Here is a 17,966-nt window from a genome sequence, read left to right as displayed (position 1 = left end):
TAAACTATATTATAAAATGATATGTTGAAATTTTAAATTAGTTATTAAAGAAAAAAACTAACACGATTTATTAGAAATAGACTAATAGCTGTAACATTTCACATGAGTTGTTAGAGAATAAAATAATAAGATTCGTTAAAATAGAATTTGGCTAGTAACTTTATAAAATTATACTAGTTTCTTCAAATAAGTAGTAATCTGAATTTCTGTTTAGTTCAATTTTTATTTCACTAGCAATCGTATCTCAATCTTTTGACTAATAGAAGTATAAAGTAGATAAAGTACAACCAATATACATTGTAAGTCTCATATATGAATCATGATTCAAAACAAACATTAAATATGATCTCTGCCCTCACTTATGGGCATTTCTTGTTTTGTATTATTTGTCTCAAGTACATTGGCATGTGTACTAGACAGACAAATGAAACAATACCAGACGTTATGTATATTGAGTGCAAGTGCGAAATGCAAGTGTGAAATGTGAAGCTGACAAATGCATGTAAGACCTGAGTACAGAGGAAATCACTGTCATCTGAAGGTAATCAGAGAAAGTAAGGAAAGACACTAAGGTCTGAAATGGTGTTTTTAAATGAATTCAGTAGTGTTAACTAAAATCTGATAGTATTTTGCCATTTACAAAGCATGTTCACTTGTATTATCTTCACATAACTCTAAAATAGGGTAGCTGTTATTGCTATCCCTGAGTTAATAATGAGGAACTTGAGGCATAGAAACATTGAATGACTTGGGCAGACTTAATGAGGCTAGGAGGTGGAAGACATTTAAGAACAATTTTCAGACTGCAGACCGTTTGCCTTCTCTGTAGTAGTATGTTGGCAGTAAAGATGGTTAGTTTTTCCTTAGCAGAGAGGATATGAAAGACAGTATTTAGTTTGACCAAAAATGCTGAACTAGGAATGTTATGAGTGAGAAAGGTGAGAAAATCAGTCTGATGAATGATGAATATATATTGTAGAGTTGGTTATATCCAGAGATGATTTTTGGGCATTTCCAAAGTGTTAGACGCTGTGCTAAAGACTAAAGTTAGAAAGCAGGGATAGAGTCAGCCTGGTTAGGTAGGAGTAAAAGATTTGAGGTAAGCATAGATTATGTAAAGTGTGATGAATCACTGTGATTGTTAAATAAAAATATATTTAAGGTAAATTTGATAATTGGAATTTTCTGTTCTATTAATAGAACAAATTAATAGCCACATGCCTTTTATTGTTGATGTAGTAAAACTCTATATCTCATTAATATTAATTTGTGATTGTCATTTGACATTAAATATGTTATTCTGCCATTTTAGTAAGACAAGAGTTTCTAATACATTTGTGCTAGCTTCTGTATGTGACAGCTAAATTTTAAATGGGTTCATATGATATTATGTAAGATAAATTTACTCTGAGTTCATTATTGAATCTTTTTTCTGTTTAAATATCACCTTTAAAATACAAAGAAAACTACTTTAAATATTTCACAGTTTTACCTGTAATTTTCTTTAGGATATCTTTAATAATAAATGCTATCATTTGTGGAGTGCTTACCCTGTGCCAGTTACTTTGTTAAAACTTCACATAAATCATCTGAATTCTCATCATAAGTCTGTGAGGTTGTTCTTATTTTGTACAAGAGAAAACTGATAACATTTAAGTCACTTTTTTCAAGGTTACATAGCTAGTAAAATGATAAAGCCAGAATTTAAACCCAGGACTGCCTAGTGTCAAAGTCTGTGCTATAATGATACTGTTTCCAATTGCTTCCCCTCCCTTCTCTCTCTCTCTCTCTAGTATCAAAGTCTGTGCTATAATAATACTGTTTCCAATTGTTCCCCCCCCAGTGTTAAAGTCTGTGCTATAATAATACCATTTCCAATTGTTTCTCTCTCTGTCTGTCACATACACATACACACACACACACACACGCACGCACACGTTCTAATTTTATACACATGGTACTGTGTTATGTACTGTGAGTATACAAAGATGAGTTTGACACCTCTAGGAGGAGCCCTTTCATTGAAAGACATTGCTGGGAGTGTACAATGCGTGTAAAACATTGTGGAGGCCAGAAGATAAAGTTGTACAAACTGCTATGGTAGATGGTAGATCAGTGCTAATGTCTTTAAAGAGCATTTATTTATTGGGATTAAAAAAAATTAAAGTAGCAAAGGGTAAACAGACAAAATATATGAACACAATTTTAAAAAGCAGTTTAAACATACAGTGACTCAGCAATGAACAAATATGATTGATTATAATTCAAAGAAAGTCAAGTCTATGTTTCATTCACCATTGTATCCTAGAGTCTAGAACAGAGCCTGACACACAGTAGACACTCAGTAAATATTTGTTTAATGAATAAAACAACATGAAAAAATGTTCAGCCATGCTTGTAGTTAAGAAGTTCAGTGAAAGCAAGATACCATTTTTCAGTTATTAAATGTCAAGTAAAACAAAACAAAAAACAGATAGATGATAGAAAGAAATAGAATGCAGGAGAAAGTTCAGTGAAATAGGTAGTCAAACATACATTTTCAGTAGGAGTGTAAAGGGACTCACTTCTCTTCGAATGCAATTTATAATAGTCTTGAAAAATTTTCCTAAATTTTGACCCAGTAATTCCACTTCTAGAATCTATACTGACAAGTAATCCTGAATATGTAAAATATCTTTTACAAAAATATATAGTACATGGTAATATATATAACACAAAAATTTGGAAAGAGTATAAATATCCAACTATAAAAAATGGTTAAGTAGGTCCTGACAAATCTCATTAATGAGCTATTATGCAAAATTTATGTAAACGTGTGAAATAACACAGAAAAACATTTGAGTTCAGTGAAAGAAGCAACACATAAAAAATGTGCATATAGGATAGTGTCAGTCTGTTAGAAAAATAACTGGAAGAAACTGTATCCACAATGTTGGCTATTTGGGTAGTGGAATAGCAAATGATTATTTTTTAATTTTCTAAAATTCCTTAAAAATAGATATATTAATATATAAAATTTCTCTTATTTGGAACTATGATTAGTAAGTAAATGTCTGTTTACTGTCAAATTATTTAAATACATCCTAATCACCTTTTAAATATTTCAGTATAAAATTTTTTTAGTTACACAAAAGAAAAATTCATTTTTGACTAGTGTTAGAAAATCTATGTTTTACTTTTCTGAGTTTCAACTAACTTTACAATTTCTATTCACTACCCCAATAATTTTAGATTTAATTCAAGACTGGTCTAGTGACAGTCCTCCAGACATTTTTTCATTTGTTCCATATACGTGGAATTTTAAAATCATGTTTCATCAGTTTGAAATGATTTGGGCTGCTAATCAACACAATTGGATCGACTGTTCTACTAAACAACAGGAAAATGGTAAGACATTAAAAAAATTAGGTTAAGTATTTCTCTCATTAAGGCAAACACCAACTAAGAAAATTAGTATTGATTTGATAGTTTTTAACAGATACTAGAAGTTATTTCCCCCCTTTATCTTTGTGAGACTCTCAGAGGACTATTTCAGAGTTTGTATCGGACTAAAACTTTATTTTGTTTAGTTGTGCATTTTAGGCAATTTTATAATTGAAATTTAATGGACATTAAAAGTAAATTTACTTTTTCTTCTTTTTTTTTTCTTTTGTAGTGTATCTGGCAGCCTGTGGAGAAACACTTAACATTGATTTTTCTTTGCCTTTTACGGACTTTGTTCCAGCTACATGTAATACCAAGTTCTCTTTAAGAGTATGTATAGTTGAATGCATTATTTATTCCACAAGGTGTATTAGTAAGTTTGATCTCCCAAAGCTTATCTTTACTCTCTCCTCCCCAGTCCGTTGCAACTTCAAGGTATTTTAGCTTTCCTCCAAGGTCTACTACCTTTAGTGTCACAGAGTTCCTGTTGTTTTCTTTTTGTAGTTAACTGCATCTAAGAAATTGGGCAATTAAAAATATCTCAAGTTGATTATTTTCTTAGAGTTCATTTCTGATCTCTGTGGCTAATCTATATGTTAGCCCTTCTAGCTCTAATGTTTACTAATTCATATGAACTAATTTTATACTTCCCTTTGATTCTTAATTGTAAATATGAATTCAAGGAGTAACCACAGTAGCTTTCTTCCTTTTATCTGAATGCCAGCTCTTATGTACTTCTAAGCTCAAAATTTTATGGAACATTTTTGGTATGGACAACCAGTAGTACTTGTAGTATTAATAGTGGTTGTACTGGTAAAATTAGCAATATAATAGAAACAGCTAACATCTATTAAATATTTTTTGTGTACTACATAGACACTATTCCATATGCTTTATGTAGTAACTCATTTGATTCTCGGAACAACCCTCTTGAAATTATTATTAACTGCATTTATACATTAGGAAAGTGAGGAACAGAGGTTTTGTAACTCATCATATAGCTAGTGAGTTATTGGGCAGTATAGCTTAGGGCTCCATTCTTTTAATCACTCTACCTTGCTGCCTGTTAAGAAACTAGTCATCAAGATGAACAAAGAATAGAAGTCTTATATGGAAAAAAGTAAAGCCAAATGAAGATCCTTTGATTTGCCAGTTCTGAATTATTAAAAGCCAGCTGAGGAAACAAGACTTACTAGAACCAAATGAGACAATACTATTTTAAAAATTAATAAAAATATAGAACATAGTCCACCTGAGCTTATAAAAGTTTTTTTAAAAACTGAACTTAAAAAAAATATATCTATGGATACCCATGGAAGACATTCTTTTCACTGTTTGGAAACTATGCTGTTTCTTTCCCTGATTATTTTGTTGTTTTTCAATTTGAATTTAGTTTTAGTCAATGTAAAATCTTATTCGTTATTTACCTGACTGTTGAATGTAAAATCTGCCATTTCAAATTTGTTTATCTCACTCGTGTAATCCCAGCACTTTGGGAGCCTGAGGCAAGATGGTTGCTTGAGGCCAGGAGTTTGAGACTAGCCTTGGCAACACAGCAAGACCCTGTCTCTAAAAAAACAAACAAACAAACAAACAAAAAACCGCACGTTCCTCTAGTCCCAGCTACTTGGGAGGATCACTTGAGTGCAGGCTTCACTTGAGTTCAAGGCTTCACTCCAACCTCAGTGACAGAGTGAAACCATTAAAAAAAAAAAAAAAAAAAAAAGATAAATAATACAATAAAATAAAAATAAATAAAATTTGTTTATTTTCTTTCAAACTTATTTCCAAGATTGTTGTAGACAGGTTTGCCTGTAAGTATTAACCAACATATTTATGCACTAATTTTATTACTTTGGCTTATTATAATTATTTTTTAGGGAGAAGATGTTGATCTTCATTTGTTTCTACCAGATTGCCACCCTAGTAAATATTCTTTATTTATGCTGGTAAAAAATTGCCATCCAAATAAGATGATTCATGATACTGGTATTCCTGCTGAGTGTCAAAGTGGCCAGAAAACAGTTAAACCAAAATGGCGCAACGTTACTCAGGAAAAGTGAGTACATAAAATTAGTGACACAGGCCAGGCACAGTGGCTCACGCCTGTAATCCCAGCACTTTGGGAGGCCGAGATGGGTGGATCACCTGAGATCAGGAGTTCGAGACCAGCCTGGCCAACGTGGTGAAACCTTGTCTCTACGAAATATACAAAAATTAGCTGGGCATCATGGCGCATGCCTGTAGTCCTAGCTACCTGGGAGGCTAAGGTAGGGGAATCACTTGAACACAGGAGGCGGAGGTTGCAGTGAGCTGAGATCGCACCACCACACTCCAGCTTGGGCAACAGAGACCCCATCTCAAAAAATAAATTAATTAGTAAAATAAAATAAAATTAGTGATAGGTATCTTGTGCTTATATGTGGAGAAATTCTTCTTTCAAAAAATAATAATAAAATTTGATTATCTGCAACTGGTATCTGTACAATTAAAGGAATAAGTATCTGACTAGAAACTGTCTGTTTTACTCTTCAAAGGTCTGGTTGGGTTGAATGCTGGACTGTCCCAAGTGTCATGCTTACAATTGATTATACATGGCATCCAATTTATCCACAAAAAGCAGATGAACAGCTAAAACAATCATGTAAGTGTTTTTATATAATTTGTGCTTTTATACATCTGCTATTATGATTGAGAATCATGAAAAATAAGCAAATTGAAATGCATCTATTCTTGTGACGTAGTATAAATATAGTCTTAAATATTTTAGATTAATTATAGCTACCTTTTGAGCATTTACTATGTATCAAATATTGGGCCAAGCAATTTTCTGGCTTCTATTATCTTCTATTATGTTTAATCCTTATAACAACTCTGTGAGAAAGATATTATTATTATTTTTATCTTAAAGTTGAGGAAATGTGCTCAGAGAAGGTAAGTAATATTCTCAAAGTCTGCCAAGCTAGAAGAGCAGAGCCTGAATATGAAACAAGGTATGTGTGAATCTGCATATTTAAGGTGCATGATTTTGTGAAATGTTAGTTTCTTTAATGCATTTTGACAGGTCTCATATGATTTATAGTTTGCTGAAGGTAATTTGCCTTATTACCTGGGTCCAAAAAAGAATTAGAGCCAAATGATGATGTTTTCTTTGTATTTTTCCAGTGAGTTAAGTTTCAAAGGATAGTTTTCATAGTTGTGTCATAGTGGCTTGATAACATCACACTGTATTTAAATAGCTATTTATATGAAAAAATTTTGTAGTTTAGTGCCCAAGAGTAGTTAAGGTCTTGATGTAACCCAAATTTATATTGCAGGGATTCAGTAAGAATGTTGTTTATGTTAACAGAAAGTTTTCATTGATTCTCTGCAGGCTGATTTATGTATTTCTCTCATATTTCAACGATTTATTCTTTATTTGCTTTCTTAATTATTGGTCTTTTAGGTCTGTTTTCATTATATATACATTATGTAAAGATTAGTTGATGTCATATTTGCAAAGTAAAATTTCTTAGTGAATATTTCCTTGAAGATCTTCCAAGAAGTCTTTTGTCCCCCACCCCTCAAACATTAGTCTTTTTTTTCTTAATTTATTACAGTATCAGAAATGGAAGAGACAATGCTATCTGTATTAAGGCCATCCCAGAAGGCATCAGACAGAGTTGTTTCTTCTCCCTCTACTTCTTCACGCCCACCTATTGATCCTTCAGAACTTCCACCTGATAAACTTCATGTAGAAATGGAACTTTCTCCAGATTCTCAGATAACTCTCTATGGACCTCTACTGAATGCCTTTTTGTGTATAAAGGTATGATTCTTAAAAGCAACTTACATACTTTTAAATATAGACAAAGCAGTTAAAATTTAATTGAAAATTGAGACCATTTGAAATAGCCAATTGGATTATTTAAAATATTGAGCATATACCAGATATGTTGACTGGACTTGGGGTGCTAGACTCAATTACAAAATTATTTATTAAAAATAGTACTCCTCAGTTCAGCATTCTTTTGTGCATTTAGTATGTTCTAGGAATGGTGCTAGTTGCTATAGATAAAGATGATGTAGCATCTGTTCTCAGGGAGGTAAGCTAGAGGGGTAGCTAGGATAGACAGATTTCAACACATTGTAAGTAATGTAGCAATAGAAGTATTACATATATCTGAGAATAATTGGTAATGGAAAAGACTACTTCAAGTGAATCCATTAAAAATAAGTGACAATGTTTTATGATAAATAATGAACAAATATTTGTTTGGTGCTTTATTTGAAAAACTGAAGCAAATATATGAAAATAAGTTTATTTTGGAGTATATCAAACTTGGGTTCTAAATAAATATGCACTAATTCTTAGAACAAAGAACAAGTGTTGACTCATTTTGGTATAATTTTTTCCACTGAAATTGTGTGATTGCACAGTATGACAGCACTTTAAAGCTGATCTCTGTAGAATGATTATGAAGAGAGGCTATTTTTGGATAAATATTTGAGGAGTTCATCAGTTTTCTGGAGATCACTCTTATTCTTTTGATGTTCAAATCATATGTTTTAAATGCCCCCAACAAATTATCAACAATTCTTACTGATTTAATCTTTATGGTAACTACTATAATCCTTCCTGATCCTTACTTATCACCTTTCCTGTGATTAGAGGAGTTATCCAACATCACTTTCAACAACTTAAGAACTTTTGCATTTTTACAGGATTGGCAGATTCACTTTGGATATTGAATACCTAGCTGACAAGGGATCCTGTAATGTACAGTGATAAGAGTAATTAATTCTGGAGAGAGGGACTAGGATGTTTAGGGTTGGACAGGGAAGCACAATCAAGGTTTGTTAGTAAAGGCTCTCTGCAGGAAGTGCTGGCTGAACTGGGTTTTGAAGGTATATAGCATCTCAATATTTGAGTTATTATATTGTATTTACTAAAAACTACCATAAATCATCAGATGATGTAACTTAGTATAAAAGATGCAAGGGAAAATGTGGTTAATATTTAATATTTGTAGATACCTAGAGTTTCTGTTGATTACATACACATTTTTCTTGCTTCTTGTGACCATCGTTTGACCTAAAATGTATGTCAAATATTTCTCCCAATGTCTTACTTTCTTGGGATTGCATGTGAATAACTATAAAGGATTTAAAAGGTAATTTTCAAGCTATAGTCTTCCTGAAGAGGCTGCAGTATATTTTACTTACATATAAATAATGATTTAATTAGTAGGTGAAGGTAGTCATAGTGATACAGTATCAGTTTTTGAATACTACTAGAGTGGTATTAACTTTCGTTTTTGCGTTACTATGTACACATGGAACCTCAATTTATTTTTATTAAAAAAAACTGATAGTAATACATATTCACCAAAAATAAGTGGACTCTAACAAAACAATGCAGTGAAATAAATATATGCTTTCATTTTAGACTTGTTTATAAGTTCTCTGCAGATGTAGCCATTGCTGATAGGTTATTGTTTTCATACAGACTTTTGTGCATTAAAGGCTTTAAAGCAACGTTTTAGTAGTTTCAAAAGTTTGTCTTGCCCTAAATATTATATTAGTGATGACATTCATCTAATTAGCTTAGAACTTGTATAAAATGTCTATTAAAGCAAATTGTAAAATTTTAAATTTTGACATGTTTACTAAATATGTATCAAAGACATGACAGGTAAAAACTTTGTCTAGCCCAATGAACTCTATGCTTCCTTTTATAAGGAATTTATGCAATTCTTTAAGTTTCTGGTTTTGGTTTTGGTTTTTAAGAGACAGGGTCTTGCTTTGTCATTCAGGTTGGAGTGCAGTGGAGCAATCATAGCTCTTTGTAATCTGGAACTCCAGGGCTCAAGTGATCCTCCTGCCTCAGCCTCTTGAGTAGCTAGGTCTACAGGCAAGCACCACCACACCCATCTAATTTTTAAAAAATTATTTTTTGGAGAGACTGGGTCCTGCCATGTTGCCCAGACTTGTCTCAAACTTCTTCCTGGCCTCAAGTGATCCTCCCGCCTTGACCTCCCAAAGTGTTGGGATTATAGGTGTGAACCACCATGCCTGGTCTGTTTGTTTAACTATATAATGTGTATTTTACGTGGTATGAGTATTAGTACTTTAAAACTTTTTGGAAGTTCAAAAATGTATATATTATTTTTATAATATATTCAAATTCATATATGAAATTTTCTTGTTCATGTATTTTCATGTATACATGAAAAAGAAAATGGGAATTTAAAGGAATGTAAAAATTCGTGTAACTGAGATTGTCTTTTTTTAGTTATCAAAATTAAACATCAAGAAATTATAAAGAATAAACTAGGAAAAAAAATCACTATATTTGTTTGGCTGTATATGAAAGACTGCTTTCCAAAATCCATGGAAGAAACTAGACCTGGCATTATCATTAAAAAGAATTCTAAGAAGAATATGTCTACTGAATATGCATTAAAATTTATGAGGACATGTATGGAAATGGGAGGTCTTCTGCAGATGTAGAGAATATTGTAATCCTAAGTGTCAGCCCAAAGTCATTTCAGTCATATTAAAACTTTGTCATTTCTTCTGTTGTGGATATAAAGTTGGATAACAATGCTACTTATATTACTTTTCTGAATTGACTTCTCTTAGTCTTATTTCATTTTTTTGTTAATGAAGGAAAAGAAACCTTTTTATAGTGATAACATGTCAGTGGTAGCAAATAACTGCATGAAAGGGTATATATGGCATATATGTTTTTCTTATTAAAAATAATTTCAATAATCTTGAACAGAAACCTGGCTATTAATTTTTCTTTTTTCAAAAAAGTATAATTTTGGAAGCAGTAGTTGTGGACTTTTCCTACTGTTTCTCTGATTGTATTAGCTGTCATCTTTTAGCCTATTGTTTTTTTTTTTTCTGTTTTGAGAAATGAGTGTCATTGGATAAGAATACATTTTTAGCTAGAAAAAACATTGCAGTCTCTTACTTGAAGTAGGTGACAAGACACTCATATACCAAAATACCATTATGTAAAGAAAATTTTGGAGAATTCTTAAGCAAATTGAAGTGTAGTTTATCATTCTTAAATTCAAGCATAATGTAAATTTGACAAAAGAACACATTTTCTCGGTTCTATAAGCCAGTGAATTTTTTCTGGGGTTGTTTGGAATTTATTTTAAAGATAGTTTAAGTTTACATGCCATCTATTATAAAATGAAATTGAAAGTTTTATTTGTATTTTTAAATATTTGTGTACACTTATTAATCTTAAAGTACCATTAAAGTTTGCTGTAATATATTACCATCTACCTTACACTTGATCAACCTTTTTGGTAACTTTTTTTTTTTTTCAGTAAATTTTTTTTTTTTTTTTTGAGACAAGGTCTCACTTTGTCACTCAGGCAGTGGCGTAGTCATGGTTCACTGCAGCCTCGACTTCCTGGGCTCAGGTGATTTTCTTAGCCTCCCAAGTAGCTGGGACCACATGCATGTGCCACCATGCCTGGATAATTTTTGTATTTTTTGTGGAGACAGGGTTTCGCCATGTTGCCCAGGCTAGTCTCGAACTCCTAGGCTCAAGTGATCTGCCCACCTGGGCCTCCTGAAGTGCTGGGATTATAGGCATGAGCCACTGTGTCTGGCCTTTCAGTTAATTATTAAGAAATTAACTAATAGAATTGGAATTCATAAATTAAGAAAAACCCTTAAGTCACACACCCAGCATTAGACATATAACATTAGACAAAGTTCTTAAAGGAGTTATAATTTTAAAAGTACATTTTGTTGATAATATTCAGTAACTACAAATGTATTAACTCAAGAAAGAATCCTAGGTTTTATAACTCCTTTAGAGCAAAGTCACTGACACATTCAATAAAAATTAGCAAATGTTCTCTGCTATGTTGGACATTCAGTGTTCCCTAAAGAATTTGATATTAATTATTTCCATTTCAGATAATTAAGTGGAGATTGCTTTAGTAGCAAATTGAACATTAGACCCAAGGGAATCTTTTTTCTTTTTACTGTAATAATCTACAGGAATCTAAACTTTTTTTTTTTTTATTGTACTTTAGGTTTTAGGGTACATGTGCACAATGTGCAGGTTTGTTACATATGTATCCATGTGCCATGTTGTTTTGCTGCACCCATTAACTCGTCATTTAGCATTAGGTATATCTCCTAATGCTGTCCCTTCCCCCTCCCCCCACCCCACAACAGTCCACGGAGTGCGATGTTGCCCTTCCTTTGTCCCTGAGTTCTCATTGTTCAATTCCCACCTATGAGTGAGAACATGCAGTGTTTGGTTTTTTGTCCTTGTGATAGTTTACTGAGAATGATGTTTTCCAGTTTCATCCATGTCCCTACAAAGGACATGAACTCATCATTTTTTATGGCTGCATAGTATTCCGTGGTGTATATGTGCCACATTTTCTTAATCCAGTCTATCGTTGTTGGACATTTGGGTTGGTTCCAAGTCTCTGCTATTGTGAATAGTGCCGCAATAAACATACGTGTGCATGTGTCTTTATAGCAGCATGATTTATAATCCTTTGGGTATATACCCAGTAATGGGATGGCTGGGTCAAATGGTATTTCTAGTTCTAGATCCCTGAGGAATCGCCACACTGACTTCCACAATGGTTGAACTAGTTTACAGTCCCACCAACAGTGTAAAAGTGTTCCTATTTCTCCACATCCTCTCCAGCACCTGTTGTTTCCTGACTTTTTAATGATGGCCATTCTGACTGGTGTGAGATGGTATCTCATTGTGGTTTTGATTTGCATTTCTCTGATGGCCAGTGATGAGGAGCATTTTTTCATGTGTTTTTTGGCTGCATAAATGTCTTCTTTTGAGAAGTGTCTGTTCATGTCCTCTGCCCACTTTTTGATGGGGTTGTTTGTTTTTTTCTTGTAAATTTGTTTGAGTTCATTGTAGATTCTGGATATTAGCCCTTTGTCAGATGAGTAGGTTGCAAAAATTTTCTCCCATTCTGTAGGTTGCCTGTTCACTCTGATGGTAGTTTCTTTTGCTGTGCAGAAGCTCTTTAGTTTAATGAGATCCCATTTGTCAATTTTGGCTTTTGTTGCCATTGCTTTTGGTATTTTAGACATGAAGTCCTTGCCCATGCCTATGTCCTGAATGGTATTGCCTAGGTTTTCTTGTAGGGTTTTAATGGTTTTAGGTCTAACATTTAAATCTTTAATCCATCTTGAATTAACTTTTGTATAAGGTGTAAGGAAGGGATCCAGTTCAGCTTTCTACATATGGCTAGCCAGTTTTCCCAGCACCATTTATTAAATAGGGAATCCTTTCCCCATTTCTTGTTTTTGTCAGGTTTGTCAAAGATCAGATAGTTGTAGATATGCGGCATTATTTCTGAGGGCTCTGTTCTGTTCCATTGATCTATGTCACTGTTTTGGTACCAGTACCATGCTGTTTTGGTTACTGTAGCCTTGTAGTATAGTTTGAAGTCAGGTAGCGTGATGCCTCCAGCTTTGTTCTTTTGGCTTAGGATTGACTTGGCGATGCGGGCTCTTTTTTGGTTCCATATGAACTTTAAAGTAGTTTTTTCCAATTCTGTGAAGAAAGTCATTGGTAGCTTGATGGGGATGGCATTGAATCTATAAATTATCTTGGGCAGTATGGCCATTTTCACGATATTGATTCTTCCAACCCATGAGCATGGAATGTTCTTCCATTTGTTTGTATCCTCTTTTATTTAATTGAGCAGTGGTTTGTAGTTCTCCTTGAAGAGGTCCTTCACATCCCTTGTAAGTTGGATAATCTATCATCAGAGAATACTACAAACACCTCTATGCAAATAAACTAGAAAATCTAGAAGAAATGGATAAATTCCTCGACACATACACCCTCCCAAGACTAAACCAGGAAGAAGCTGAATCTCTGAATAGACCAATAACAGGCTCTGAAATTGTGGCAATAATCAATAGCTTACCAACCAAAAACAGTCCAGGACCTGATGGATTCACAGCCAAATTCTACCAGAGGTACAAGGAGGAACTGGTACCATTCCTTCTGAAACTATTCCAATCGATAGAAAAAGAGGGAATCCTCCCTAACTCATTTTATGAGGCCAGCATCGTCCTGATACCAAAGCCTGGCAGAGACATAACCAAAAAAGAGAATTTCAGACCAATATCCTTGATGAACATTGATGCAAAAATCCTCAATAAAATACTGGCAAACCGAATCCAGCAGCACATCAAAAAGCTTATACACCATGATCAAGTGGGCTTCATCCCTGGGATGCAAGGCTGGTTCAACATACGCAAATCAATAAATGTAATCCAGCATATAAACAGAACCAAAGACAAAAACCACATGATTATCTCAATAGATGCAGAAAAGGCCCTTGACAAAACTCAACAACCCTTCATACTAAAAACTCTCAATAAATTAGGTATTGATGGGACGTATCTCAAAATAATAAGAGCTATCTATGACAAACCCACAGCCAATATCATACCGAATGGGCAAAAACTGGAAGCATTCCCTTTGAAAACTGGCACAAGACAGGGATGCCCTCTCTCACCACTCCTATTCAACATAGTGCTGGAAGTTCTGGCCAGGGCAATCAGGCAGGAGAAGGAAATAAAAGGTATTCAATTAGGAAAAGAGGAAGTCAAATTGTCCCTGTTTTGCAGATGACATGATTGTATATCTAGAAAACCCCATCGTCTCAGCCCAAAATCTCCTTAAGCTGATTAGCAACTTCAGCAAAGTCTCAGGATACAAAATCAATGTACAAAAATCACCAGCATTCTTGTACACCAATAACAGACAGCCAAATTATGAGTGAACTCCCATTCACAATTGCTTCAAAGAGAATAAAATACCTAGGAATCCAACTTACAAGGGATGTGAATCGAAAGTTTTTTAAGATTTACGATGATAACAGACTACAAGGGAATTTTTAAAAAATAAGAGGTCTGTTGCCTAGGATCATTAAAAATGAGTTAAAATGAGTGCTGGTAACTGTTTTGTTTTGTTGGTACATGTTAGTATGCTGAGACCTAATAGTAGTTGAATCCTTAGATTAGCTGTTTGGGGACAGAGGTGGGACAGAGGTGATTTTCTGGGGGCCATTTACAGATGGAAGTATCAAAGGAGTTTTTGCACTTTACACTTGACTCTGGACTCTGCCTACTGCAAACTTTGTGAACAGTCATCAGGACTGGGATGGAATGTGTATTTCGTAACAGCTTCTGGAGGGGAGAACTGCTGCTCTGAACATCTTTAAGTTTTGTTTGTTTGTTTACTTTATTTCAATAGTTTTGGGGAACAGGTAGTTTTTGGTTACATGGATAAGTTCTTTAGTGGTGATTTCTGAGATTTTGGTGCACCCGTCACCTGAGCAGTGTACACTATACTCAATGTGTAGCCTTTTATCCCTCACCCCCCGTCCCATCCTTCCTCTCGAGTCTCCAAAGTCTGTTACATCATTCTTATGCCTTTGTGACCTCATAGCTTATCCCCCACTTATGAGTGCAAACATATATTTGGTTTTCCATTAATGAGTTACTTCACTTAGAATAATGGTCTCCAATTCCATCCAGGTTGCTGTGAATGCCATTATTTCATTCCTTTTTATGGCTGAGTAGTATTCCATGGTATATATATGTGTGTGTGTGTGTGTGTGTATCTATCTTATTTTTATCTGTCTGTCTGTCTGTCTGTCTATCTATCTATCTATCTATCTATCTATCTATCTATCTATCTATCTATCTCTCTCTCTCTCTACCACATTTTCTTTATCCACTCATTGGTTGTTGGGCATTAAAGTTGGTTCCATATTTTTCAATTGTGAACTGTGCTTCTATGAACACGCGTGTTCAAGTGTCTTTTTCATATAATGACTTCTTTTATTTTGGGTAAATACCCAGTAGTGGAATTGCTGGATCGAATGGTAGTTCTGCTTTTAGTGGGAATCTCCATTCTGTTTTCCATAGTGGTTGTACTAGTTTACATTCCCACCAGCAGTGTAAAAGTGTTCCCTTTTCACCACATCCACACCAACATCTATTATTTTTGATTTTTAAATTATGGCCATTCTTGCAGGAGTAAGGTGGTATCACATTGTGGTTTTGATTGCATTTCCCTAATCATTAGTGATGTTGAACATTTTTCATATGTTTGTTGGCCATTTGTATATCTTCTTTTGAGTAATGTCTATTCATGTCCTTTGCCCACTTTTTGATGGGATTATTTGTTTTTTCCTTGCTGATTTGTTTGAGTTCCCTGTAGATTCTGTATATTAGTGCTTTGTCAGATGCATAGTTTGTGAAGATTTTCTCCCACTCTGTGGGTTGTCTGTTTATTCTGCTGATTATTTCTTTTGCTGTGCAGAAGTTTTTTAGTTTAATTAGGTCCCATTTATTTATTTTTGTTTTCGTTGCATTTGCTTTTGGGTTCTTGGTGAATAATTCTTTGCCTAAGCCAATGTCTAGAAGAGTCTTTCTGATGTTATCTTAGAATTTTTATGGTTTCGTGTCTTAGATTTAAGTCTTTGATCTATCTTGAGTTGATTTTTCTATAAGGTGACAGATGAGGATACAGTTTCATTCTTCTACGTGTGGCTTGCCAGTTATCCCAGCACAATTTGCTGAATAGGTTTTTGTTTCTTACTTTGTTTATGTGATGTATCACATTTATTGATTTGTGTATAAACCATCCCTGCATCCCTGGTATGAAACCCACTTTTCGCACTTTATGTTTTTGTATGCTTTGTCGATGGTCAGTTGGCTGCAAGTATTCGGCTCTATTTTGGCTTTATTTTGGGTTTTCTATTCTGTTCCATTGGTCTGCATGCCTGTTTTTATAACAGTACCTTGGTGTTTTGGTAACGATAGCCTTGTAGTATATAGTTTGAAGTCGGGTAATGTAATGCCTCCAGATTTGTTCTTTTTGCTTAGTCTTACTTTCGCTATGCAGGCTCTTTTTTGGTTCCATATGAATTTTAGGATTTTTTTTTTTCTGGTTGAATGAAGAATTACGGTAGTATTTTAATGGGAATTGCAATTAATTCATAGATTGCTTTTGGCAGTATGGTCATTTTCACAATATTGATTCTACCCAATTTGTTGAATAGGTTTTTCTTTCTAATTTTGTTTATGTGATATATCACATTTATTGACTCATCCCTACATCCCTGGTGTGAAACCCACTTGATCATGGTGAATTATCTTTTTGATATGCTCTTAGAGTCAGTTAGCTAGTATTTTGTTGAAGATTTTTGCATCTTTGTTCATCAGGGATATTGATCTTTAGTTTTCTTTTTTAAATGTCTTTTTCTGGTTTTGGTATTAGGGTGATACTGCCTTCAAAGAATGATTTAGGGAGGACTCCTTGTTTATCTTTTGGAATAGTTTCGGCAGGATTGGTACCAATACTTTTTTAAATGTCTAATGGAATTCAGCTGTGAATCCATCTGGTCCTGGGCTTTTTTTTGTTGGCAATTTTTAAAAATTACTTTTTCTCTCTCACTGTTTGTTATTCATCTCTTCAGAGTTTCTGTTTCTTCCTGGTTTAATCTAGGAGGTTTGCATATTTCTAGGAATTTATCCATCTCCTCTGGATTTTCCAGTTTGTTGTTCACTTAAAGGTGTTCATAGTAGCCTTGAATGATCTTTTGTATTTCTGTGCTATCGGTTATAATATCTCCAGTTTTGTTTCTAATTGATCTTATTTGGATCTTCTCTCTTCTTTTCTTGGTTAATCTCATGGATGGTCCATCTTTTTTTTAATCTTGTCGAACCAGCTTTTTGTTTTATCTCTTCAAGTTTTTAATGTTGATGGAACTCAGTTGGACATTTATGTTATTTTTTTAAAAATTCAATGTTGGAATTTAAAATATAACCCAGTGTTTTCTGTTACATTTGTGCATAAATTTGTCCATGCTTCAGAATTGTATTATAAAGACAGTTATTAAGATTTCAAGCAGGTTTTGAGTGGCATCTGTAATTAGGAGGTGGACAGCAATAGGGAATAGAGGAAAAAGCACTGGTTTTGTGAGCCTGTAGGTTTGGGATTTAAATATTAATCCCCCTACCAATTAACTGTATGACTTTAAGCCCTTCAACATTATTTCCTATGAAAAGATATTATGTACTGATGTCTATAACTCTAGTCAGAAAATAACTTTGTCAGTAACCAAAGTGCAGACTTTACCAAAATACTGTCTTGGTTCTGATATTTAACAGATATGCTGACAATGTTAGCAGGAATATTTAACAACTTTTATTTACTACTGACAGATCAAATGGCCAAAATTTAAATTTAGAATCAATGGGAAGAAATAATTTAAATTCAAGCTACATTTATATTTTCATGCAAAAGAAAACAATAGTTGAAACACTTCTGCATAAAAAACCAGGATTGAACTATGTGAAAGGAATTTTTGATAATTGTTGGTAACACATGCCTTTATCTCATCAATAACCAAGATTGGATATTTTTATTAAAGCTGTTAAAACATGCCCGATAAATATTCCAACAGGAATTTGTGAATTGTACTAGTTACCTAATTGAATTTAGCCAGACTGATTTT

The 17,966-nt window shown here is 33.7% G+C and overlaps 1 protein-coding gene across 8 annotated transcripts in view; it reads left to right on the top strand.

The window, feature by feature from the left end:
* Positions 1 to 17,966, top strand: part of BLTP1 (bridge-like lipid transfer protein family member 1) — a 216,795-nt gene that overhangs the window by 50,942 nt on the left and 147,887 nt on the right. For all 8 annotated transcript variants that reach the window (XM_055274662.1, XM_063637920.1, XM_055274665.1 and 5 more), the window contains 5 exons: positions 3,232 to 3,387; positions 3,656 to 3,753; positions 5,304 to 5,482; positions 5,961 to 6,067; positions 7,023 to 7,231. In XM_055274662.1, the coding sequence (XP_055130637.1) occupies positions 3,232 to 3,387; positions 3,656 to 3,753; positions 5,304 to 5,482; positions 5,961 to 6,067; positions 7,023 to 7,231 (749 nt within the window). The remainder of the gene's footprint in view (positions 1 to 3,231; positions 3,388 to 3,655; positions 3,754 to 5,303; positions 5,483 to 5,960; positions 6,068 to 7,022; positions 7,232 to 17,966) is intronic.

Source organism: Symphalangus syndactylus, chromosome 4, assembly GCF_028878055.3.
Source record: "Symphalangus syndactylus isolate Jambi chromosome 4, NHGRI_mSymSyn1-v2.1_pri, whole genome shotgun sequence".
In the NCBI taxonomy this organism is placed as follows: domain Eukaryota; kingdom Metazoa; phylum Chordata; class Mammalia; order Primates; family Hylobatidae; genus Symphalangus; species Symphalangus syndactylus.
The sequence above is the reverse complement of the archived record's forward strand: the minus strand, read 5'-3'. Positions and strand labels throughout refer to the sequence as shown.